General features: G+C 48.9%; 2 protein-coding genes and 1 long non-coding RNA gene across 10 annotated transcripts in view; 1 reads left to right on the top strand and 2 right to left on the bottom strand.

Moving 5' to 3' along the window:
* LOC309522728 (uncharacterized protein) overlaps positions 1–8,098 on the bottom strand; it is a 24,799-nt gene extending 16,701 nt beyond the window's left edge. The window contains exons 1-4 of one of the 3 annotated variants that reach the window (XM_082206223.1): positions 8,034–8,098; positions 6,122–6,322; positions 3,240–3,256; positions 2,069–2,166 (exon numbers count right to left, since the gene is read on the bottom strand). In XM_082206223.1, coding sequence (XP_082062349.1) covers positions 2,069–2,166; positions 3,240–3,256; positions 6,122–6,322; positions 8,034–8,096 — 379 coding nt within the window. In that variant the 5' untranslated portion in view covers positions 8,097–8,098. Of the gene's footprint in view, positions 1–2,068; positions 2,172–3,239; positions 3,257–6,121; positions 6,323–8,033 lie in introns of those variants that run through there. The other 2 variants (XM_082206224.1, XM_082206225.1) reach the window with 2 other exon arrangements.
* On the top strand, positions 6,325–16,513 carry LOC309523109. Its single transcript, XR_014215258.1, has 3 exons — positions 6,325–6,362; positions 16,023–16,067; positions 16,407–16,513. It is a non-coding gene; the product is annotated as an uncharacterized lncRNA (long non-coding RNA).
* LOC309522834 (perilipin-3-like) lies at positions 12,597–24,931 on the bottom strand. Of its 6 annotated transcripts, XM_082206462.1 has the most exons (7): positions 24,685–24,923; positions 24,372–24,560; positions 20,826–20,933; positions 18,342–18,621; positions 16,484–16,677; positions 15,085–15,231; positions 12,597–13,221 (listed from the first exon to the last, which is right to left on the bottom strand). In XM_082206462.1, exons 1-7 carry the CDS (start codon positions 24,751–24,753, stop codon positions 12,766–12,768), a joined length of 1,443 nt encoding a protein of 480 aa, XP_082062588.1. In that variant the 5' UTR covers positions 24,754–24,923; the 3' UTR covers positions 12,597–12,765. The 6 variants fall into 6 exon arrangements, with proteins under 6 accessions (XP_082062588.1, XP_082062586.1, XP_082062587.1 ...); XM_082206460.1 differs by having other exon boundaries at positions 24,372–24,931; XM_082206463.1 differs by having other exon boundaries at positions 13,066–13,221; positions 15,077–15,231; positions 24,372–24,931.

The following is a 24,931-nucleotide window of genomic DNA, read 5'->3' as shown; positions in this document are numbered from 1 at the left end:
GTTTAGCTTAGTTTAGCATATCTTAGCTTAGCTTAGCTTAGCTTAGTTTAGCTTATTTTAGGCTGGATCACCCCCAGACTCTCTGGGGCAAAAGTTGTGTGCCTTAAATAGGTCAAGAGGTAACACCAAACAAGGATTTTCTCAAAAATGGGAAATGTTTAAGAGATACAAAAAAAAATAACAGCGACTTGTTATCTGTGGTAGTGTTTGAATGACCCTTGTGTACATAAAATATTGAGAAATAGAGGAAAATGAGTACGCTAGGTTGTAAGAAAGTATTAGAAAGTATATTAAATGTAAGGTAATAATTATATGTACATTCAAAATCACAAATGTCAGCTATATCGGGAAACGATGGGAAGTCTATATTTATTTTACTTCAGTTTGTTGTTGTTATTTAGTTTTATGTACCATTATGTGATTTTAGCTTAGCTGCTATCTAAGTGGAATTAGAAGGTCAAATTAACATTCTAAGTTAAACTAATTTAAGAATATATATTATGTGTATGTGTGAAGTTAAATCTATAATGACATTAATGAATTCCAATAAAGAATTTTTTCATTAAAAAAAAATAAAATTAAATGTATGGTGTAAGCACCACCCCTGTTAATGTCGAAAGGCATTTGAAAAGCAAGGAAAGGCAAGGAATTTGGTAGCCAGGAGGCTTTCCACACTTGTTAGATCCCATGGGAATGTTAAGGATCATAGGAAAGGATATATTGAATACATATTATCTGCTAGCGAGTGATGTAGCAGAGCAGATTCTCCTCAATATAGCTGGAAGCGAGTTTGCAGATTCATTTGAATCTCTTAGTTAAGATTATTTCCTGCTGTCCCTTTTAAAAGCTAAGGGGACCCCTGACCGTTAGGTCTAGTCGTGGCCGACTCTGGGGTTGCGGCGCTCATCTCACTTCATTGGCCGAGGGAGCCGGCGTACAGCTTCCGGGTCATGTGGCCAGCAGGACTAAGCTGCTTCTGGCGAACCAGAGCAGCGCACGGAAACACCGTTTACCTTCCTGCCGGAGTGGTACCTATTTATCTACTTGTACTTTGATGTGCTTTTGAACTGCTAGAGCTGGGACTGAGCAATGGGAGCTCACCCCATCATGGGGATTCGAACCACCAACCTTCTGATCGGCAAGTCCTAGGCTCAGTGGTTTAACCCACAGCGCCACCCACGTCCCTCGTGTCCCCTTTAATCCATCCTAAAAGAATAAAGACTCGAGAATCTTTTTGATTAGGATTTACTCTCAGTTCGCGATTTGATCCCTGAAAGGCATGCCACACTTGGTAGTTACATAAAGAAACCATGTGGTTATGTCCTGTCTGCCAGGATACCTGAGAATGGTCACTGATTACATTACCTGGCCAGCCTGGGCCATTCTTTTTGAGATGGTAAATACTTTAGTTTTTGAATCCTACTCTATTCATACACAAAATATGCCCCAAGACAGGATTTGTAGGTGGGGAAAAAATGTCTGGGAAAGCTTTCTCCAAGATATTTTGTTCTGCAGAGGAAATATTGGGGGTAATTAAGAGACAAGATGGCTTAAGGATTGCTCTCCTGTACTATTTCAGACACGTGGTTTATACCTTGTGCACTTATGAACATTTATTTCATATTTGACACCTTAGAATTCTTATAACAAGGGTCTCCATTAGGGTTGGTGGAAGAAATAGGACTTCATGTGCATTTAAAAGGCAAATGTGCCCAGTTTGCACTTCCCTCAAAAATATGAAAACTGAAACACAGGCGCCTTCCAAAATCCTCAAGTCTCCAATTTTTGCAAAGCTCTTCAGCAAAGTAATCCACAGAGTTCTTGTTATATATTCAGTGGTCTGTGTTTGCCTGAGCTTGAGTCTGGACTAAGGATTCTGAGCTCCTGATTCGATCCATGGTGTCCAATCACAGAACATTTCAGGATTTGGGCCTCTGCCATTGGCCCTTGAGCTCTGAGCCGTGATTCGCAGCTTGGAAGTGTAGACAGCCAATCACGCTGGGAGTGGGAATGGCCCAAGCTTTCAGGAATGTATATAAGCAGCTTTGCCCCTGTTCCCCTTACTCACACTGTTCCTCCTCCTCCTCTTGGTCCAGATTGAAGATGCTGGACTCCTCATCCCTTAAGGACACCGAGTCTGAACCGAGGCTGTCCGTCTCTCTCTCGCTAAGCTAACCAACACAAGGAACGGATCTGTTAGGACGTGTCTGCACAGTGCATTTCAAAGTGGTTTGGGGACTCTTTGCCCATCGTGGTTCCCAAGCAAGGACAAATCAACTCTTATATAAACAACTGAGCAATTTCCATTGTGCAGATGTGATTTCCAGTGTCTGCGTCTGCACAGACGCAATTCTTAGCACCTGCACATGTGCATACGCGACTTCTGGCACCGCGGAAGCGAGTCCCCATGCTGCGCCACGCCAGTTTAGTGCAGCGCGCGGAGACTCGCTGAGCGGGCGGCTCGTGGGCAGATTAAACAACCCCCGTGGGCTGCTTGTGGCCCATGGGATTTAGGCTGCCTACCTCTGTTCTTGGGAATGGACAATTCTACATCTGGGGCAAACTGCTTCCATGAGAGAGATGTGAATTACAAGGCAGGCAACCGAAGCCACCTTGCCCTAAATTTAAGGCAGGAGTTTCCCCCTCTCTTGTCATAAACCACTTGAAAAGAGCTGAGAATGTAAAAGCTGTTTAGGGGGGTTTTCCCCACCCCAGCTTGTTGCAACATTTGTAATGCACTGTGCAATTTTTTTAAATTGCATTTTTATTGCGTCTTTTATTTTATTCCATTACAGTCATACCTTGGTTATCTGTTCGACTTCCGGAACTGTTCGAAAACCAAGACGTGGCTTCTGATTGGCTGCAGGAGCGTCCTGCAGCCAATCGGAAGCCGTGCTGGATGTTTGGCTTCCGAAAATCATTCGAAAACCGGAACACTCACTTCCAGTTTTTGATCGTTTGGGAGCCGAAACGTACAAGTTCCAGGGTGTTCGTCAACCAAGGGACGACTGTACAATATAAATTCCATGTAACCCTACGGAGTTCAAATTCCCGATGTTCTCCACAGGAGCACTGTGGGCCACACAAATGAAACTCGCAGGTCCATAGGCTGGTTTAGGAAGCCCTGATCTATGGCATGCAATGCTTAGCTGTGATAAAAGAAAAGCACTTGACGCCTCTGAGCATGGACAGAGTTCTTATCTGCCGTTGCATTTTTCTCTGCTGTGCCCCCAAAGTACCTGGTCTCTGTCTCGCACTGCCATCCGTTGGTTGTGATCCAGGGTGGGGTTTCCAGAGAGGGCGAAAGGGAAACGAAATTATTATTTATTTATTCATTCATTCATGTCTAAAGATCGCAGGGCAGTTTACAGCCATAGAAGCACAAAATGAAAACACAAAATTCCCAACATAGAAACCAAAGACCCGTTAACCTCCACCCCACAAACACATCTAAAAGGACACAGATTGGTAGGCTGGGTGGAAGAGGGACGTTTTCACCAGGTACCTAAAGATACAGAGGGAAGGTGCTCTCAGACAAGCCTCCCTGGGAGAGCATCCCAAAAACGGGGAGCCACCACAAAAAAGGCCCCGTTCTCGCTTTGGCACACTCTGGACCTCTCACAGAAGAGGCCAATAAAGGGCCTTAGATGATGAATACAGAGCTACTCCATTTATATGGGGGGAGAGAGGCGATCCTTGAGGTATTGCGGTCCTGAGCCATTTAAGGCTTTATAGGTCAAAACCAGCACTTTGAATTGGGCCCGGAAATTACCGTATTTTTCGCTCTATAACACTCACATAGTTTTTAGAGGAGGAAAACAAGAAAAAAAATATTCTAAACGAAACAGTGGATGTATGATTTTTGTGGTTCATGCTGTGGCCACAGACATGTGATCTGACAGTGAGTTTGGGGTAGCCCAATGCAAAAATCCTGAGGATCCATGTGGATCCATGCTTTGTAACCACGTTTTTGCACCACTGCGGCCCCAGGCAACAGTGGGTGCGTGTTTTTTTGGTGCAAGCTGTAGCCATGGACATGCTATGTGATCTGATGGTGAATTTGGGGTGACCCAGTGCAAAAATCCTGAGGATCCATGTGGATCCGTGCTTTGTAACCACGTTTTAAGTGGGGAGGGAAGGAAAAGCGCTCAAGAAACAAGGAACTCGCGTGGGGTGGGTGGAGAAGGATGCTGTTAATAATGCAGAAGAGGAGTATAAGAGGAGAAGGCTCCTCTCCTCTCCCGCTTTGCTCCTTTAAAGCAAGCAGGCTCTCTGTCCCTCTCTCTTCCCCACTCAGCGGCTCTTCTCCCGCTTTGCTGTTTCAAAGCGAGCCACGGAGGAGGGAAGGAAGGGGAACCATGGATCCTCTGCTCACGACAGCAGCAGATCCCCCCGTCATCCGTAGGCATTCACTCCATAACACGCACAGACATTTCCCCTTACTTTCTAGGAGGAAAAAAGTGAGTGTTATAGTGCAAAAAATACGGTAATCAGCAAGCAGCACAATCAGGCCGGGATTGGTGTAATATGCTCAACCCGTCTTGCCCCGGTGAGAAACCTGGACTTCTGCACAAGCTGAATAATAATAATAATAATTTATTATTTATACCGCACCTATCTGGTTTCCCCAGCCACTCTGGGTGGCTTCCAAACTGCCTTCAGCCCTACATAGAGTAGGAGAGTAGACAAAACAACCTGCAAGCTGCAGGAAGCCATCTTCAAATATCTCAAGGGCTGTCACGTGGACCAGGTGCGCAGCCTGGGAGTCATTTTGGTCCATGGAGGCGCAGGTTAATTCTGTGTCCAGGGCAGCTGTTTACCAGCTCCATCTGGTACGCAGGCTGAGACCCTCCCTGCCCGCAGACTGCCTCGCCAGAGTGGTGCATGCTCTGGTTATCTCCCGCTTGGACTACTGCAATGCACTCTACACGGGGCTGCCTTTGAAGGTGACTCAGAAACTGCAATTAATCCAGAATGCGGCAGCTAGACTGGTGACTGGGAGCGGCCGTTGAGACCACATAACACCGGTCTTGAAAGACCTACATTGGCTCCCAGTACATTTCCGAGCACAATTCAAAGTGTCGGTGCTGACCTTTAAAGCCCTAAATGGCCGTGGCCCAGTATACCTGAAGGAGCATCTCCACCCCCATCGTCCAGCCCGGATGCTGAGGTCCAGCTCCGAGGGCCTTCTGGTGGTTCCCTCGCTGCGAGAAGTGAGGTTACAGAGAACCAGGCAGAGGGCCTTGACGGTGGTGGCGCCTGCCCTGTGGAACGCCCTCCCAGCAGATGCCAAGGCAATAAACAACTACTTTACTTTTAAAAGACAACTGTTTAGGGAAGTTTTTAATGTCTGATGCTGCATTGTTTATAATATTTGGTTGGAAGCCGCCCAGAGTGGCTGGGGAAACCCTTCCAGATGGGTGGGGTATAAATAATAAATTGTTATTGTTATTATTATAGCCACTGGAAACCGCCGGAGAGAGGAGAGGGCTCTTTCTGGTCTACCATTTGGTTCTCCCATTTGGTGAGAGAACATGATGTTGATCTAGATGGACAAATGACCTGATCCAACAGGTGATCTCCTCTACGGGACTATGGTTCTATGTTCTTATGCGCTACCATGGACCAGTGGTCTGCCTCTGTATGTTCTCAGCACCGTAAGCAAAAGTCTGAAGAACATATGAACAGGCTGGCTGCACCCTGTTCTCGCAAGGGCCAGTGGAAACCCCACAAGCTTATAATGTAGAAGAAGTGTTTGGATTTGATATCCCGCTTTATCACTACCCAAAGGAGTCTCAAAGCAGCTAACATTCTCCTTTCTCTTCCTCCCCCACAACGAACACTCTGTGAGGTGAGTGGGGCTGAGAGACTTCAGAGAAGTGTGACTGGCCCAAGGTCACCCAGCAGCTGCATGTGGAGGAGCGGGGAAGCGAACCCGGTTCACCAGATTACGAGTCCACTGCTCTTAACCACTACACCACGCTGGCTCTCTGGTATTATAATGTATGGTACGAAGGCAACACGTCGAGGGGCAAATGTTGCACTGCAGATGTCCTTCCGATCCCAAAACAACAATGCAAAATAGCCCCCCCCCGATCTCTCGCGCTCTCCTAACACTCACCCTTAGCCATGGTCTCCGGTCTCTGGCCTGGCAGGGTGGGCTAAAAAGAGCCCAGGGTTCATGGCAGCATCTTCCTTCGTTCCATGGGATCTTGGGGCCCAGGATACTCCCAGAATTCCATGCAGCTGTTGTCAAGCTGGGTGATGTCATAGATGGTTGGCGTTGGCTCACTTGCCACAGTGCCTCTAACTCCCAGCAACCCTAAGCATCATTGCTTCAGAAAGCGGATCTAGATTGCAAGGTTTTTATTATCATCGTTACTTCGCTTGGCAGAGGAACCGGGTTAGAGGAAGAGGACCAGCTGTGCTCCGTAGCTTTGCCAGGTTTCTGACGGTTCTGCCGTGACCACCTAAGCATAGCTGTCAACTGTCTTTTATTTGGTGGGAAAGTCTCTTATCCCAGTGCTGTGTCCCGCTGCTGTCCCTTATTGATGATGTCCCTTAAATTTCCCGGGTTTCAAAGGAAGCAGCTCCTCTCCCTCCCTCCCTGCCGGCCAGGGAGGAGGGAGGCTCCAACTGTGTTGCTTGGCTGCCTTGCTCACCCAATAAGGAGTCTAAGAACGACTGGGGGGTGGAGCTTGCATGCCTTGTGCCAATCAAATCGGCCGCGTTGCCTGGGGACTCGCCTTTGCTCAGCGCTTCCCAGCGGAGAGGCGATGGTGGTTTTCCTTGCTGCATCCCCTTTGCCGGGTTGCTGCGCTGTGGGAACCACCGCTTGAGGCTTCGTTTGGCTGCTGGCTGGGCTTTCTTCCTTTGGCTCGGAGGGGCTCAGAAGTTGAACATACCTGTGTTTGGAAAATCCCTTATTTTGGCTGCTGACCCCTTATTTTCGAGGCTGCTGGTCCCTTATTTTCAAATCTGTAAGTTGACAGCTATGCACCTAAGGTCTTGCTTTAACATATTGTTATGAGTTTGGGGGTGCCTTGACTCCCCTAAAATCCTGGGTTTAAGTGGGTGTTGGAGTTTAATCAATGCTTGGAGCAGCCTTTCTCAGCCTGTGGGTCCCCAGATGTTGATGAACTACAACTCCCATCACCCCTAGCTAGCAAGGCCAGAGCTCAGGGATGTTGGGAGTTGTAGTCCAACAACATCTGGGGACCCACAGGTTGAGATCCACTGGCTTGGAGAATCAGGCTGCCAGATGGTGAGTTTAGCAGCGTCGCAATGCATGCCCACCCAGTTTTTCCATGCTTAGGAAATCACCTGGGAGAAGTGCAGTGGGTGTCTGTGGGTCAGGAGAGGTAGCTTTCAGAGAAAAAGTGGGTCTCTTGAAGGCAGCAAGCTGAGCAGAGGGGCTGATTTGTTTTATATTATTTTATCCAATGCGGTAGTAATGGGAGAAACAGGACTGTAATGCTTTGAACCCCCTCCAGGCTCAGGGTGTGAGCTGGCAACCGTCTGTCTCAATAAACAATGGAGTGTGCCTTCGGTGGGAAAGTCAAACTGCCGCGTTAGCCCGGGTCCTCCAAGTGTCCCTATTTTCCAGGGACAGTCCCGGAATTACAGAAGCCGTCCCAGTGTCTGGATTGATCACAGTGTGTCCCAGTTCTGCTTTTTTCCCTCCCCATGTCTCGGAGAACAATTAAAAGTGTTGTTGCAAAAAACAGAGTCCCGTTTATACAGAAAATAAAATCCCTGCCCCAAATGGGGAGGCTGGCATGCGAAGCCCTCCCTATCATTTTGAAGAAAAAGGTCACCAATCCACTCTTCCACAGCCACCCATTTCTTAGGAAACACAGAACGTGTTTATTCCTTTATTGTAAATGGAGTCTTACACTGTCTACTCAGAAGGAAGTCCTACTATATTCAATGGAGCTGACTCCCAGGTAACTGGGTCAAGACTGGGCCACTTTACACTTCAGTCCTACGCATTTTACTCAGAAATAAGTGCCACTGAGTTCAATAGGACTTACTCTCTGGCATGTATCCTGATCATCCTCAGTTTTCATTACTACTAGGAATACAGTATCCTGCATTTTTCCCTGACAAGGAAAACCAAGGCAGCTGAAATTTTATTTCATTCCATTTATCTGTTGTACATGATGTCTTCCCTTGAATGCTTTTTCTTTACAACAATCCTGTGAGGTAGGCAAGGCGGAGACGTCATTGGCTGACAGATGTCAATGTATATACAGGAGTTTGGATTTGATATCCCGCTTTATCACTACCCTAAGGAGTCTCAAAGCGGCTAACATTCTCCTTTTCCCTTCCTCCCCCACAACAAACACTCTGTGAGGTGAGTGGGGCTGAGAGACTTCAAAGAAGTGTGACTGGCCCAAGGTCACCCAGCAGCTGCAGGTGGAGGAGCGGGGAATCGAACCCGGTTCACCAGATTACGAGTCCACTGCTCTTAACCGCTACACCACACTGGCTCTATACGTGTGGGGTGAGATCAAACACTGGAGAAGCTTCCTGCTGGAGAATAGGATGTCCCTGTTTTCATGGGAGAAACGTTGGAAGGTATGTTAGCAGCAATGAAGTGACCTCGCCAGGGTGTGTCCTGGGGGGCCTAGACGACAAGACCCCCCTCTCAGCCTCACTGATGGGGTCCAAAGGAAAGCAGAGCAAGACGTTTGGCACCAGCTTGGCGGCAGGAGTTGCTGGAAGGAGGTGTATAAGGCACTATCCAACAGCCTTATGGACTTTGCTCCGGATTTGTGTAGGTTCACTCCTGATTCTTTTCCTGAAGATATCAGTGGAGGTTTAGGATCAGAGTTTTCCTTCTCCTAGATGGGCTCCCTTCCTAGGTTGATGAAGTCCATCTGCCCGTTTGCTGTAAAAGAAGAAGTACTGTATTTTCCGCCCCATAGGACGCACCGCCCCATAGGACGCACCTAATTTTTTTTGGGGGGGAATAAATAATTTCCCCCCCGACCCCAGCCCCCAGAACAGCCTGCTATCTGCAAGCCTAGGGAGCCGCGCCGGTCTCCCCAGGCTTGCGGAGAGGTGCGCGAAGCCCGGGGGCGCTCTTCAGCGCGCACCAGGCTTCGGAATGCAGGCAGCTCTGCGCTACCCTCCGGAGCCCCGCGCGGCTTTGCGCCGGGATCCGGAGGGTGGCGCAGAGCTGCAGGAAGCCCGAGAAATCCTGCATTCGACCCATAGGATGCACACACATTTCCCCTTCATTTTTGGAGGGGAAAAAGTGCGTCCTATAGGGCGAAAAATACGGTAGTAAAGGAAGAAGAAGAGGAGGAGTTTGGATTTGATATCTCGCCTTTCACTCCCTTTAAAGAGTCTCAAAGCGGCTAACATTCTCCTTTCCCTTCCTCCCCCACAACAAACCCTCTGTGAGGTGAGTGGGGCTGAGAGACTTCAGAGACGTGTGACTAGCCCAAGGTCACCCAGCAGCTGCATGTGGAGGAGCGGGGAAGCGAACCCGATTACCCAGATTACGAGACTACCGCTCTTAACCACTACACCACATCAAAGGACCCCTGGATGGTTCAGTCCAGTCAAAGGTGATTATGGGGTTGCGGCGCTCATCTCGCTTTCAGGCCGAGGGAGCCGGCGTTTGTCCACAGGCAGCTTTCCGGGTCATGTGGCCAGCAGGACTAAACTGCTTCTGGCGCAACGGGACACTATGACAGAAACCAGACTGCACGGAAACACCGTTTACCTTCCTGCTGCAGCGGTACCTATTTATCTACTTGCACTTTGTGCTTTCGAACTGCTAGGTTGGCAGGAGCAGGGACTGAGCAACGGGAGCTCACTCTGTTGCGGGGATTCGAACCGCCGACCTTTTGATCAGCAAGCCTGTGAGGCTCAGTGGTTTAGACCACAGCGCCACCCGCATCTGTGAGTACACCTGTCTGCTGTGAGTACAGCATGAATATAGCATGCTCTAGCATATGCTATTCTGTATATGTGTAAATAAATCATATAAAGGCACCACAGTCTCTTCCATGCCTCATTTCCAAAGGAAACATGGACCCTGGGTTAGCACCAGGAACCCATGGAATCTTGCACCACATAAAGCCTTGCCTGATTCAGCAAGCTTGGCTCCTGTTCTTCGGGCGAGGCATGCTTGCCTCTGTGCAAAAGATCTCACCTTTCTACAGAATCTGTTCTCGGGGTTCCTGAATGGGGTGGGATTCTGGCACACACATGTAACCTATTGGGCCAAAAAAAAACCTGCATCCAGAAATTTTGCACGTCACGCTAGAATGCTGAGGAATTTACAGCAGGGCCTTTTCTTTAAAAAATGATGCAGATGGAAGGTTCACAGGACTCGCTCGCAAATTTATGGACAGCGGCACGAATTATTATAGCCAGGAAGTGGAAGGGGCAAGCAGAATATAACATGGAAGAAGGGTACTCTATCCAGTTCTGGGCACCACAGTTCAAGGAGGACACTGACAAACTGGAACGTGTCCAGAGGAGGGCAACCAAAATGGTCAAAGGCCTGGAAACGATGCCTTATGAGGAACGGCTAAGGGAGCTGGGCATGTTTAGCCTGGAGAAGAGGAGGTTAAGGGGTGATATGATAGCCATGTTCAAATATATAAAGGGATGTCACATAGAGGAGGGAGAAAGGTTGTTTTCTGCTGCTCCAGAGAAGCGGACACGGAGCAGTGGATCCAAACTACAAGAAAGAAGATTCCACCTAAACATTAGGAAGAACTTCCTGACAGTAAGAGCTGTTCGCCAGTGGAATTTGCTGCCCAGGAGTGTGGTGGAGTCTCCTGCTTTGGAGGTCTTTAAGCAGAGGCTTGACAACCATATGTCAGGAGTGCTCTGGTGGTGTTTCCTGCTTGGCAGGGGGTTGGACTCGATGGCCCTTGTGGTCTCTTCCAACTCTAGGATTCTATGATTCTATGGTACAAAGAGGTGTGGCATATAGCTATTACTGATAAATTCGGGGCTGTCTTTACCTGGGGGCGCAGGGCACCCGGGCACCAAAGAGGGAGAGACAGACAGAAAGAGAATGCGCCTATCTAGCGACAGGAGTGCGCACAGGCTCCTTCCCAAGAAGAACTCGTATATGCGCACTCACAAGGGCTCTCCAAGCTCCTATAGGAATAAGGTTGCTCCCACAATGAAAGGTCGCCCAAGATGGTTCTCCAACGCATGCGCACAATGCCCACACGTCTTATCTTTCAGACACCTCCCTGCAACCGTCAGCGCATGCATGGAGTCTTTAAACCAACTCCCAATGTGTTCTTTGTCTTTAGAAAAGCTGGTTTTAAACAAAACACACACACAAAAGCTCCTTTTGGAGCTGTGCAGGTGTGAGCACTGTTTATCAAATGACAATAGCGACATAAGCATAATAAAAGTTAATTTGGGGGCTAAACTAATTTTTTTTGGGGGGTGGCCTGGGCAGATCTTTGCACCCCGGCAGTGCATATACTAAAGACGGCCCTGGATAAATTAATGTGTCATTAAGGTAAGACGGGGAATATGCAGGAGGAAGGATTCTGAGGAGATATGGAAGGTTTTTGTAGAAATGGAAAGGGGGTCAAACCATCGCAATAGGTGTTGAATTTTTTGGAGGTTGGATAGTTACAATGGAATGGCCTTGGTGTGGGGGCGCACATTTTTATTCTTATTTATTTATGATTATTACTTTGTCCCCCAAAAATAATTAAAAATAAAAACAATGCAGAAACGTGGAGAAGTTGTACTTAGAAATGGGAAAGAAATAAGAAACGGACGGACAGATGGTGCGTCACGGCAGCACCGTTGTACAGTGGTACCTCGGGTTACATACGCTTCAGGTTACAGACTCTGCTAACCCAGAAATAGTGCTTCAGGTTAAGAACTTTGCTTCAGGATGAGAACAGGAATCGTGCTCCGGTGACGCAGCAGGAGGCCCCATTAGCTAAAGTGGTACCTCAGGTTAAGAACAGTTTCAGGTTAAGAACGCACCTCTGGAATGAATTAAGTACTTAACCTGAGGTACCACTGTATGACCAGGGGGTGATATTGTAGGAGCTACCAGAGGAGTCTAGCTGAGTTTGGCCTGGACATCACTGACCCCAACAGATTTACCTGGCTCCTCACAGCCCTCAGCACAGACTGACCCTCTCCTTTCACCCTGCTTGCACCTGCCTCCCAGCTTATAATAATAATAATAATTTATTATTTGTACCCCGCCCATCTGGCTGGGTTTCCCCAGCCACTCTGGGCAGCTTCCAACAAAGATTTAAAATACATTAAAATGTCACACGTTAAAAACTTCCCTGAACAGCGCTGCCTTCAGATTTCTTCTAAAAGTCAGGTAGTTGTTTATTTCCTTGACATCTGGTGGGAGGGCGTTCCACAGGGCAGGTGCCACCACCGAGAAGGCCCTGTAACTTGGCTTCTCGCAGTGAGGGAACTGCCAGAAGGCCCTCAGCACTGGACCTCAGCGTCCGGGCTGAACGATGGGGGTGGAGACGCTCCTTCAGATATAACGGGCTGAGGCCGCTTAGCTGAAGAGACCCCATCGCAGTGGGAGCACAGAACCTTTTTCAAAGGAGCACGCAAGCGCCGTCTTGTTTCAGAGAGACCTTTAATTGCAATGGGATCAGTTGCCCGAATCACAAGCAGAGGATGGCGATGGCAAAGTTGGCTTCCATGGGGTTACGGTTCCCGGGTTGCACGAAACCGGAGCTGTAGTAACCCAAAGCTTCCGTTCCACGGAAGAACGCTCTTCATCTGGTTTTAGAGCTGGGAATCTTTTGGATACGAAGGCGACGGGTGAGGAGGCGAAGGTTGCCAGGACGTGGACCCTTCTTCTTCGCCTCTGCTTTCGGCGTTCCCCGTTATCGGTGGCCTCACCCCAGCCGACGGCAATCCAACCCCTGACCTGGAAGTACTCGGTTGAGACAGCCACTGACCTGGCTGGCTTTGGGCCATGAAATCTAGCAGTTCGTCCAAGTTCTCCCGGGCGATGGAGATTCTCTCTCGGCTCTGTAGGATCAGGTAGGTTGGCAGATCCCTGAGGGAGGCGACGGCGGACAAATGAGAGTGGAGATCTTCCATGCTCTGGTAGACCTGAGTCACTTTTTCCTGGAGGTGAGTGGGGAGCTCAGCAACGTGTGGCAGGAGATTGCGGTAGGTTGTGTACAACTCGTCAGCCAGCACCCGGGACATGGTCAAAGCTTTCATCTCCAGTTGCTGAAAGAGGACAGAGTAAGGTTACCAGACATCCCCGTTTCCTAATAATAATAATAATAATAATAATATATATATATATATATATATATACACACACACACACACACACACACACACACACACACACACACACATCTGGCTGAGTTTCCCCAGCCACTCTGGGAGGTTTCCAGTCGAGTGTCGAAAACAATACAGCATTAAATATTAAAAACTTCTCTAAACAGGGTGCCTTCAGATGTCTTTTAAAGAGAAGATGGCTGCTTATTTCCTTCACATCTGAAGGGGGGGGGCATTCCACAAGGCGGGTGCCACCACTGAGAAGGCCCTCTGCCTGGTTCCCTGTAACCTCACTTCTCGCAATGAGGGAACCGCCAGAAGGCCCTCAGCACTGGACCTCAGCGTCCAGGCAGAACGATGGGGGTGGAGACGCTCCTTCAGGTATAGTGGGCCGAGGCTGTTTAGGGGCTTTAAAGATCAGCACCAACACTTTGAATTGTGCTCGGAAATGTACTGGGAGCCAATGCAGATCTCTCAGAACTGATGTTATGTGGTCCCGGCGGCCACTCCCAGTCACCAGTCTAGCTGCCGCATTCTGGATTAATTGCAGTTTCCGGGTCACCTTCAAAGGTAGCCCCATGTAGAGCGCATTGCAGTAGTCCAAGCGGGAGATAACCAGAGCATGCACCACTCTGGCGAGACAGTCTGTGGGCAGGGAGGGTCTCAGCCTGTGTACGAGATGGAGCTGGTGGACAGCCACCCAGGATACAGAATTAACCTGCGCCTCCATGGACAGCCATGAGTCCAAAATGACTCCCAGGCTGCGCACCTGGTCCTTCAGGGGCACAGTTACCCCATTCAGGACCAGGGAGTCCCCCACACCCGCCTCCCCCTGTCCCCCAGGAACAGTACTTCTGTCTTGTCAGGATTCAACCTCAATCTGTTGGCCTCCATCCATCCTCCAGGCACTCACAGGACCTTCACTGGTTCTGATTTGAAAGAGAGGTAGAGCTGGGTGTCATCTGCATACTGATGAACACCCAGCCCAAACCCCCTGATGATCTCTCCCAGCGGCTTCATATAGATATTAAAAAGCATGGGGGAGAGGAGGGAACCCTGAGGCACCCCACAAGTGAGAGCCCAGGGGTCTGAACACTCATCCCCCAACACCACTTTCTGGACACGGCCCAGGAGGACAGGGACTGTCCCCGGATTTACAAATCCGTCCCCATACATAATCCTCTCATTCCTATTGAAGTTGAAAAGTGTCCCTGGATTCATTGAAAAACATCTGGTAACCTTAAGATAGAGCCCTTTTTAAGTGGAGCAACAGTCCGCCATGGAGGAACAGAGAGAGCTTCACCTAACTAAGGCCAGTGACATAGCAGGGGTTGCCGGTGCGTGGAGCCATGCGGAGGGAGCGAAACATACAGAGGATGCATGTGCATTCAACTGCCTAATGGCGTCCACATCACCCAGGAGATCGCAGCCACAGAGATAAGAAATGCAGAGTTCCATTGTCTGGAGAGTTCACTTCCTGGTTCACAGCTACGGAAGTGCACAGCTGTATTGAAATTGTGCACCCCTAACAATTTTGCGCCCCTGTGGCCCTCCCCACGCTACGCAGCTGAATGAGGCCCGCCCTAACACTCCCAGGTTCTCCCCTTTGATTGGCCCTTCGTTCTCAGGCTCCACCCCTTATATCTCAGGAAGATGGCTTGCTCCCGTAATTCCACCCCTCGCCACTAGTGGCAGTCTGAGGTTGATAGAGCTTCTCAGCTTTCCCCTTCCTAGAAGGGCTGTTTCCGCTGATGGCAACCCACTGGCCAATTTGTCCTTGAAGGTCTCCTTTCCTCACCAAGATACCTCAGGCATTAATGAGAGGGACCTCTGGACCACGCTGGGCTTCTGGGACGGGGCCTCCATCTTTGTATTCCACTGCGGCAAAATGTTTGACAAGCTTTCGGAGACCTTTTGGAAGCTGGAAGGGCCCGGGCTAAGGGCGTGATCTAGCTGAGAGGGGGAATTGAGAGAGAGAAAGAGAGAGAGGAGGTTACTGCTTTGGCAAAACAAAGAGGACTTTGGCTTGCACAGAAATCCAATTACAGTGGTACCTCGGGATGCGAATGGGATCCGTTCTGGAGCCCCGTTCGCATCCTGAAGCGGACGTAACAAGCGACGGCGCGTCTGCGCGTGCGCAGGTCACGTTTTGCCGGTTCCGCGCATGTGCGTGACGTCATTTTGAGCATCTACGCATGTGCGAGCGGCGAGACCCGGAAGTAACACACTCCGTGCCGCGGAGCGCAACTCAAACGCGCTCAACCCAAAGCACATTCAACCTGAGGTATGACTACTGTATTTTTCGCTCCATAAGACACACCTTTTTCCTCCTAAAAAGTAAGGGGAAATGTCTGTGCGTCTTATGGAGCGAATGTGTGGTCAATCGCTGGCTCTCTTTCTGGCCCTGGCCCCTTGCGCAAGCCTCCATTTTTGAATGTTCTGCGGACGGAGACTGTTTGTTTCCCCAGCGACATGGCACCTGACAGCATAGATTTGATCCAAGGTGGGAAGAGTGCACCCAGTTATTCTCTCTGCAGTCTTTACAACCCTGGACAGCATTTGTTTTTCCCCTGGCCGTGCAGCTCCCAAACCACACACACAGACCATAAGTTAATACACTCTCCACAGTACAATGGTAAAATGCCATCAACAGGTCCTTTGAGAGATTGTTTTTCCGGAGGATTCTCAGAAAATATAACCTCTGCTGCGCTCTCTTCATAAGGTCTTTGCTGTTTTCTCCCCAGCTTAGGTCCTCTCTCAACTCCATTCCCAGAATTCGAAACACAGTGGTGCCTCGCAAGACGAAAAGAATCCGTTCTGTGATTCTCTTCGTCTAGCGGTTTTTTTCGTCTTGCGAAGCAAGCCCATTGACGGATTAGCAGATTAGCGCTTTTAGAGGCTTTTAGCGGCTTATCTGCTGATCAGATCAGCTGATAAGCGGCTTAGCGGCTTAGAAAAAGGGGGGGGGATGGGAAAAAACCAGCAGGAACTCGCAAGACATTGTCGTCTTGCGAAGCAAGCCCATAGGAAATTCGTTTTGCGAAGCACCTCCAAAATGGAAAACCCTTTCGTCTAGCGAGTTTTCCGTCTTGCGAGGCATTCGTCTTGCGGGGCACCACTGCACTGAGACCTATTCCACACACTTCCCCTCAACGGCGGAGAATTCGCAGCGAGCCACTACTGCCCAATGTTCAGCCTCACTTACCATGTTCAACACCTGATCGAGCAGCGAGAGCTGTTCGTTGGTGTTCTTGCGGGTCGCTTTCAGCCGGTGCAGCACAAACCTGAAAGCCCGGTTTCTCAGCTGGGTGGAAAGGAAGTTGATCCTCATGAAACAGCCCTCCTTGCAGAGATCGTCTTTTGACGTGTCACGCTCTTCTTTCTTCCCGCCAGCGTCAGCTGAGAAAAACATGCAGTCAGGAGGTGCAAGGCGATGCAATTATATTGGGCTCAGATTTGGACTGGCTCTCCCCTTGGATCTACGGAAGCAGTCCAATCAAAATTCTTAAGGTCAATTTCCTCTGTCTCACCCTGTGTCCCAAACGCATCATTGCGCCTAGAGGTAGAATTACGGATCTGACGTAGGACACTTACCGTATTTTTTGCTCTATAAGACTCACCTTTTCCCTCCTAAAAAGTCAGGGGAAATGTGTGTGCGTCTTATGGAGCGAATGCAGGCTGCGCAGCTATCCCAGAAGCCAGAACAGCAAGAGGGATCGCTGCTTTCACTTTTTTTCTTGTTTCCCTCCTCCAAAAATTATGTGCACCTTGTGGTCTGGTGCGTCTTATAGAGCGAAAAATACGGTAACTATTGACTTCGCCTAAACTCAAATCCCCCCGGTCTAATATCCCTAGTGCTGCAAGATTGTCACAGGAGCGCCTGGACTAAAATTGTCTATCAAAAACTTCACTCTTGTGGTTTATCACCACAACAGCTACTCGCTTCGGGTTTTACTAAAGCAAACAGTCTAATTTGTCAGCGCGTAAATGATATTGAGCGTCGGAACAACTTGGCCACGATAAGGAAAATTTGCCCATGAAATGACTATTTTCCATCCTCCCATTTCGACACTCTGGCACCCTATCTGCATAACTTAGCAAATCTAAAAGATAGACGCGCTTTTACTCTTGCAAGATTGAATGTCTTGCCCTCGGCTGGACTTGAGGGATGATTCCAACAGATTCCACACACAAAACGCTTATGTCCCTGTGGAGGTGGCAGTCCCGAATCGGTGGCGCATGCCCTTCTGGCTTGCCCTCTTTATAAAGACTTGAGGAATGAGATCATCACTCCTCTTTTATTGTCCATTCCGGGTTGCCCAGCCACTGCCCCAGCGTCCTTTCTCTTGGCAGATCAATATGAGAAGGCGACAGCAAAGGTTGCAAGCTTTTTAGCTGGGGAACTCAGAATAAGATCCACTATTTGACTATTGATTCAAAACCCTAATTTATTTTCTATATAATTGACTTTTTATTTCTATTCTTCGTATATCGTATTGTCTTATTTATTTTATAGTATAGTATATTGAGTATTGCTTTCAAAAACGGTTTCGTTAGTAAAATTCTTGTTAAATTACTCTTTTAGGGGTTCTTTTTCAAAGTCTGGAATGGATTAATCCGTTTTGCATTACAGTGGTACCTCTGGTTACATACTTAATTTGTTCCGGAGGTCCGTTCTTAACCTGAAACTGTTCTTAACTTGAAGCACCACTTTAGCTAATGGGGCCTCCTGCCACCGCTGTGCCGCCGCCGCACGATTTCTGTTCTCACCCTGAAGCAAAGTTCTTAACCCGAGGTACTATTTCTGGGTTAGCAGAGTCTGTAACCTGAAGTGTATGTAACCCGAAGCGTCTGTAACCCGAGGTACCACTGTACTTTCTATGGGAAAGCACACCTTGGTTTTGGAACGCTTTGGTTTTGGAGCAGACGTCCAGAATGAATTAAGCTTGAGAACCAAGGGACCACTGTATATTCAGAGAACAACGAGTACATGATATGCAACATTGCTTTAAAGTTAAACAAACAAACAACCTTGGCTGCCAAAATGGTTGCTCATTTCTCACCGGCGCTGGTGTCTGGTAGAGGAAGATAATAATTCAGCCACTCCTCAGATTTCTCCAGGGCTCGGTCGATGGTGTTTGCAAAGACCTTCCCAATCGGAGAGTCCACAAACGAGTTGATGCTATTTGCCATGGAGGAAGTGCTGGCATCCTTAATCTGGGAGGCGATGTCTTCCATGGCGTCATGAAACGTCTTGTCTTTTCCCCTCTGGGTGAGCGCGGCTGGTTTGGGCTTGAAGCGCATCATGTCTGAAGGGGCTGGGTCCACCCTCGCAGGCAAGGCCTAGGAGGTGGAGAGATGTTAGGAGCAGGGATAATAATAATAATAATAATAATAATAATAATAATAATAATAATAATAATTTATTATTTGTAACCCACCACTCTGGGCGGCTTCCATAGAAACCAAAAATACACTAAGATATCACAAATTAAAAACTTCCCAGAACAGGGCTGCCTTAAGATGTCTTCTGAATGTCAGGTAGTTATTTATCGCTTTGACATCTGATGGGAGGGCGCCACTACCAAGAAGGCCCTCTGCCTGGTTCCATGTAGCTTTGCTTCTCACATTGAGGGAACCACCAGAAGGCCCTCGGAGCTGGACCTCAGCGTCCGGGCAGAATGATGGGGGTGGAGACGCTCCTTCAGGTATACTGGGCCAAGGCCATTGAGGGCTTTAAAGGTCAACACCAGCACTTTGAATTGTGCTCGGAAACGTCCTGGGAGCCAATGGAGGTCTTTCAGGACCGGTGTTATATGGTCTCGGCAGCCGCTCCCAGTCACCAGTCTAGCTGCCGCATTCTGGATTAGTTGTAGTTTCCGAGTCACCTTCAAAGGTAGCCCCACGTACAGGGACAGGGTTAGACGATATGGTGCCCTGAGCCAGGACAAAAAATTGGCCGCTCCTCCCCCAAATACTTCTTTATTTTCGCAATAATTCCGGTTGGTTTTTAAAATGGCTCTTCCCAGTAGGTAAAGATAAAGGGACCCCTGACCATTAGGTCCAGTCGTGACCGACTCTGGGGTTGTGGCGCTCATCTTGCTTTATTGGCTGAGGGAGCCGGCGTACAGCTTCCGGGTCATGTGGCCAGCAGGACAAAACTGCTTCTGGCGAACCAGAGCAGCGCACGGAACCGTCGTTTACCTTCGCACGGGAGCGGTACCTATTTATCTACTTGCACTTTGAGGTGCTTTCGAACTGCTAGGTTGGCAGGAGCAGGGACCGAGCAACGGGAGCGCACCCCGTCACAGGGATTCGAACTGCCAACCTTCTGATCGGCAAGTCCTAGACTCTGTGGTTTAACCGACAGTGCCACCCACATCCCTATTCCCCCTGTATCTGTACAGCAGTACCTTGGTACTTGAACGGCTTGGCTCCCCAACAAATTGGCTCCCAGACACCACAAACCCAGAAGTGAGTGTTGCGGTTTGCAAACCGCAGCCAATCGGAAGCCGCACCTTGGTTTTTGAACCGTTTTGGGAGTCGGACGGACTTCCGGAACAGATTACGTTTGAGAACCAAGGTACGACTGTATTGGGTCTAAATTGGTTTTTATAAGGGCCATTGTTTTTAATTCTTACTCTACCATATGTTTCAGAAAGTTGTTTGTTCGCTCTGCAATTGGACACCTTTGAAGTCATAGCTCAGTTGGTTAGAGCGTGGTACTGATAACGGCAAGGTTGCAGGTTCGAATCCCCGTATGGGACAACTGCATATTTCTGCATTGCACGGGGGTGGGACTGGATTATCCTCATGGTCCCTTCCAACTCTACGAATCTATGATTCTATATTATAACCAAATATTGCATGGTGGTTTCTGAGATCAAGGGAGCAGGACTTTGTATCCTTGGATACAAGAGGGCAGGCTGAAACTTTCAAAACCGGTTTTGAAACTCAATTGGTGTTTTTTTGTTTCTTAGACTTCGTGAGCTGTGCCAGGGGTTAGGGCTATATAAAGGTAAAAAAGAAAAGGACCCCTGGATGGTTCAGTCCAGTCCAAGGTGACTATGGGGTTGCGGCGCTCATCTCGCTCTCAGGCCAAGGGAGCCGGCGTTTGTCCACAGACAGCCTTCTGGGTCATGTGGCCGGCAGGACTAAACCACTTCTGGAGCAACAGGACTCTGTGACGGAAACCAGAGTGCAAAGAAACGCCGTTTACCTACCTGCCGGAGTGGTACCTAATTATCTACTTGCACTGGTCTGCTTTCGAACCACTAGGTTGGCAGGAGCTGGGGCGGAGCAACGGGAGCTCACCCCCTCGCGGGGATTTCAACTGCCGACCTTCCGATCGGCAAGCCCAAGAGGCTCAGTGGTTTAGACCGCAGCGCCACACGCTCCCCTTATACAATGGTTTTAACTGTCTTTATATGTGCAGTTTTTGAAATACAAGTTTTTGTTGTGAAATCGTTTTGAGATGCTTTATAAGCACTGGTACGTAGAAGAAATGGAACAATAACAGTAACGTGCTCTAGCTGGCCAAAGAGTACCTTAGTTTCCGTTTGGGTCACAATCTCCGTTCCTGAGCGGGAGGCCATGGGAGGTTCGTAGTTCCTTAGCGATGTTTCCTCAGAGACTTTCTCTGCAGCTGCTTCAGGCTGGAAGCGGAAAGGAATGAAAGGGGCAGCGCTGAAAAGAGGCGCTGAAAGTTGGGGGATTTGGGACAGGCAAAAGGGAAGTACTTATTCACACAGCGCAAAATCAAACTGTGGCGTTCGCTGCCCCAAGATGCTGTGATGGCGACCAATTTGGAGGACTTTAAAGGAGAATTAGGAAAATTCATGGAGGGAGAAAGGGCTACTGGGACACAATTCTGGGGTGTTGAAAATGGAATGGGTTTTCACTTGTGCACAAGGTAAACACACAAACTGTTAACGGAGAAATCCAAGGGCTCCCTTGGACAAAAAACAAGGATACCAGCCAGGAATACCAGAGCAAAACAGCAGCCAGTAGGCATGGCCTTCAATAGACTGTCACGACAGGACTCCCATCTGTCACAAGGTGAAACAGGATGGAAGCCCCGAACAAAAGAGAACCCAAACTTTTATTAGCTGCTCATCCCCATGTTACAACCCCCCCAAACTACATCACTATTACATCACGGTTACATCATGAAAAGGGGAGGTCTGGTGGCCGTAATCTGAGCATCCTGGACCCTGCCCCTTGGTTCCCCTTGCCCTCCACCAAACACCCATCAAGTGTAACAAAGGAGATCTTTACATTTCCCTGTTTCCCAGCCAAGTGAATCACACCCTTTTGTCTTCGTCTGGGTTTGTTATTTCTGGAATGGCTACCTGTCTGGCACTCAGGTATTAGGATGCCAGGGATTATCACTCAGGCAGAGGGGCTGCTGAGTAGCTGAGCTCACATGTCTATAGGAAGTTTTCCCAGTGAGCCAGTACATAGATTCTTACATTTGAATGAATTCTTACATTTGATATCGTGCAGCAGAGGCCCTTTGAATAGATAGGAAGATAGGAAGAAACCGTGGTGAAGTGTTTTGTGAGGACAAATCACAAGAGTCACAAAAGTGATTGTGCTGGTTTTGGTAGTGGGCTGCACGTGCGTGATATCTGCTGGAGGGGCAACCCTCCCCGCAACCTATACATAAATTCCTGCAACAATACGAAACATGTAAAACCATATCTGAATTAGTACAGGGCAGCAACCCCAAAGCTATTTCGACTCTCTTCAACGACCCCAAATATTTCCCTGTAGTAGAAGGAAGTACTCAAAAAGAAAACAAAAAAAACCCCAACTCTTGAATTTTGGGCCATGCTGGGAGTTCGTCTACTTAATAGAAATTATACATCGCTTGGTTGTTAACACCCTCAAAATGGTTTACAAAGAGAGAGAAAAACAATAAAATCATCAGTTAAAAACAGTTGAAAGCAACTGTTCTCACCCTGGGCCAGCAGGGGGATACTGTAGATAGTTATGCAAATGCAGGATCGAAAGTGACGTTCAGTGATTGGATAGTTTTAGAAAGTTGCAACAGTTACATTGTTCTGGAGCTCTATATAAGCAGGCTGACTGAGCTCTTCAGTTCAGTTCTGTCCTGGCCTCTGAATAAACAAGAGCTGTTGAAGAATCGCTGTGACGTCTGATATGTTCGCCCACAACTTAACATATTTAAAACACATTGGGGGAGATAAACTAAGAACAGATTGAAACACATGTCCACACATCTGGGAAGTCTTGCCTAAACAAAAAGGTTTTTAGCAAGCACCGAAAATAGTACAGTGAAGGCGCTCAGCTTCAAGGGGCGGGGAGTTCCAAAGTGTAGCTGCTGGTGGACTAAAAGATCAACCGGAACGCAACAGCATCGTTGGGGCCCAGATGTCCCCTATATATATATCCTCATAGCTGTCAACTTACAGATTTGAAAATAAGGGATCAGCAGCCAAAATAAGGGATTTTGCTTGGCTTATACAGAAATCCGCCACTCTTGGAGTGATGCTGCTTTTGCTGCGACTGACTGTGTTTTGCAGGGGACTAGATGATCCTAAGGGTCTACAATTCCGACCCAAAGAAGAGTGGCAGACAAAACTGAGGAACGACATCGAGAGGGCAAAGCTTCCAGGCAGAATTAGAAACCAGGAAGAGGACCTCTTTAATAAAGAATGGGGAAGGTTTATAATTTAGTTGAAAAGCTATTGTCAAGAGTTACATACATTGGTAGGATTGACAGAAGACTTGTAGTAAAAATTTGAACCATGGATGGACAAATGATTTATAAAAATAGAGTTATGAAAGGGATGCAGAGGGGGGAATCGCTACATTAAGATGCTGCACTGGCTGGAAGGGATGCTAAGCAGCACATCGGGGCTGCCATCGTCTTGGAGCGAGGAGTTCCATCGGCCCTTCCCCGCCTGAGAGTGAGAGAGGGAGGGAGGGAGACTCTCACCCATGCCGCCCGCGAGCCTGGCATGAAGCGGTTGCAGCGCCACCGCGGCTGAAGCGCCGCCCTTCTGCGTCCCTCCCCATCCCCTCTTCTTCCTCCTCTCTCAGGCTGCCTCCTCAGTCGCTGCCGCTGCTGCCGCCTCCGGCTTCCCCTGGCAGCGCAGCAAAAGTCTCGCAAGACTTCCTGCCCGCCGCCACCCATCTCCTCACGACGTGCCCAAGGGGGAAAAGGGAGATACGGAGACGTGGCAGCGCATGCGCGCGCTCTCTCTCACGGCGGAGGACCCTGAGTCACTGCTTCCCTCCCGAGCCGAGTGAACATGAAACCCAGGAAATTTAAGGGACATCATCAATAAGGGACAGCAGCAGGACACGACGCTGGGATAAGGGAGTTTCCCGCCAAAGAAGGGACAGTTGACAGCTATGCCTATCCTTGCTCGATAACAGCATTTCCCAAAACTCGGTTCCCCAGCTGTTTTTGGACTACAACTCCCATCATCCCTGGACACTGGCCCTGCTAGCTAGGGATGATGGGAGTTGTAGTCCAACAACAGCTGGAGACCCAAGTTTTGGGAAACGCTGCTCTAGAAGCACGCACCTTCCATAAATTAACAGGGCCTTGCCACTCTGCTCCCCAGACCCCATTCTCTAGAAGGCAGGCAACCTGATAATACGGCACCTTTTCAGCTTTCGCTGCTACTTGAGAAAACATTCAGTAACCGTAAAGACCTGGGGACATTAAAAATAAATAAATAAAAAATCACTCTTCATGTTCTCAGGAGCCTTGTTCACAGGAGTGACCCTACTCCCTATCTCTACTCTGTGGGGATATAAAACCCACCTCAAGATTTCCTGAGGAGACTAAATCTGCCGGTAGGCGTTGCTCTCCAGACCAGTAGGACTGATAGAAAAAGAAGCATTTACTTGATGGGTAGTTTTTCCAAAGGCCCTTTGAGAGGATTCATTCCGGTCAAAAACCAGCAGAAATAACATAGCAAAAATGAGTTGCTGTTGCATTTTCCTTCCTTTCCCCAGATTTCCCTCTGCAGCTTACTGTCTCTTGAAGAAGTAACAGACCTGATAAATAATATTTTTTCCTTGGGGGAAAAAATTAATGATAAAAAATACGGTACCTTTTCCACCGTCTGGAAAACCGAAAAAGCATCTGAGGCTGAAGCCCAGGGGACAAGCGGCTGTTCCTCTGACGCCTGCCGAGGGGGGGTCCTTGCTTCCTCTGGTTGCGGATCAGGGCCTGGCAGTGGCGGCTGGTGCGTGGCGGCTATTTCCGTGGGGGCTGCTAGCTGAGGTTGCTCCTCCCGTGGCTGTGGAACGACAGGCAACACTTGAGGGGATGGCGGCAGAGAACCATGCGACCCCCTCTCTGTTGGCGGAGTCACCGCAGGCACCCTCTCCCTCTCTATAAGTGTCCTCTCGAATATCACCCACTCGCTCTCCAAAGGTGGCCCTGGGGGAGTCATTCGCCCCCTCTGCGGGGGTGTCGGAGGGGGCACCCATTCCCTCTCTGGGGCTGTTAGAGGGGTCAACCACTCCCCTTCTGCTGGCGGCGGTGGTAGCATGGGTTCTGGTGGAGGGGAAGACGCCAGCACATATTCCTTTGAGCCCTTCTCTCCCGGTAAATTTTCTGCCGATGCTTCCTTCCTTTCCTCATCTTCCTAGGGGAAAGAAATCGCTT

The sequence above is a fragment of the Podarcis vaucheri genome (assembly GCF_965113315.1).
Source record: "Podarcis vaucheri genome assembly, chromosome: 18".
Taxonomy (NCBI): Eukaryota; Metazoa; Chordata; class Lepidosauria; order Squamata; family Lacertidae; genus Podarcis; species Podarcis vaucheri.
The sequence above is the reverse complement of the archived record's forward strand: the minus strand, read 5'-3'. Positions and strand labels throughout refer to the sequence as shown.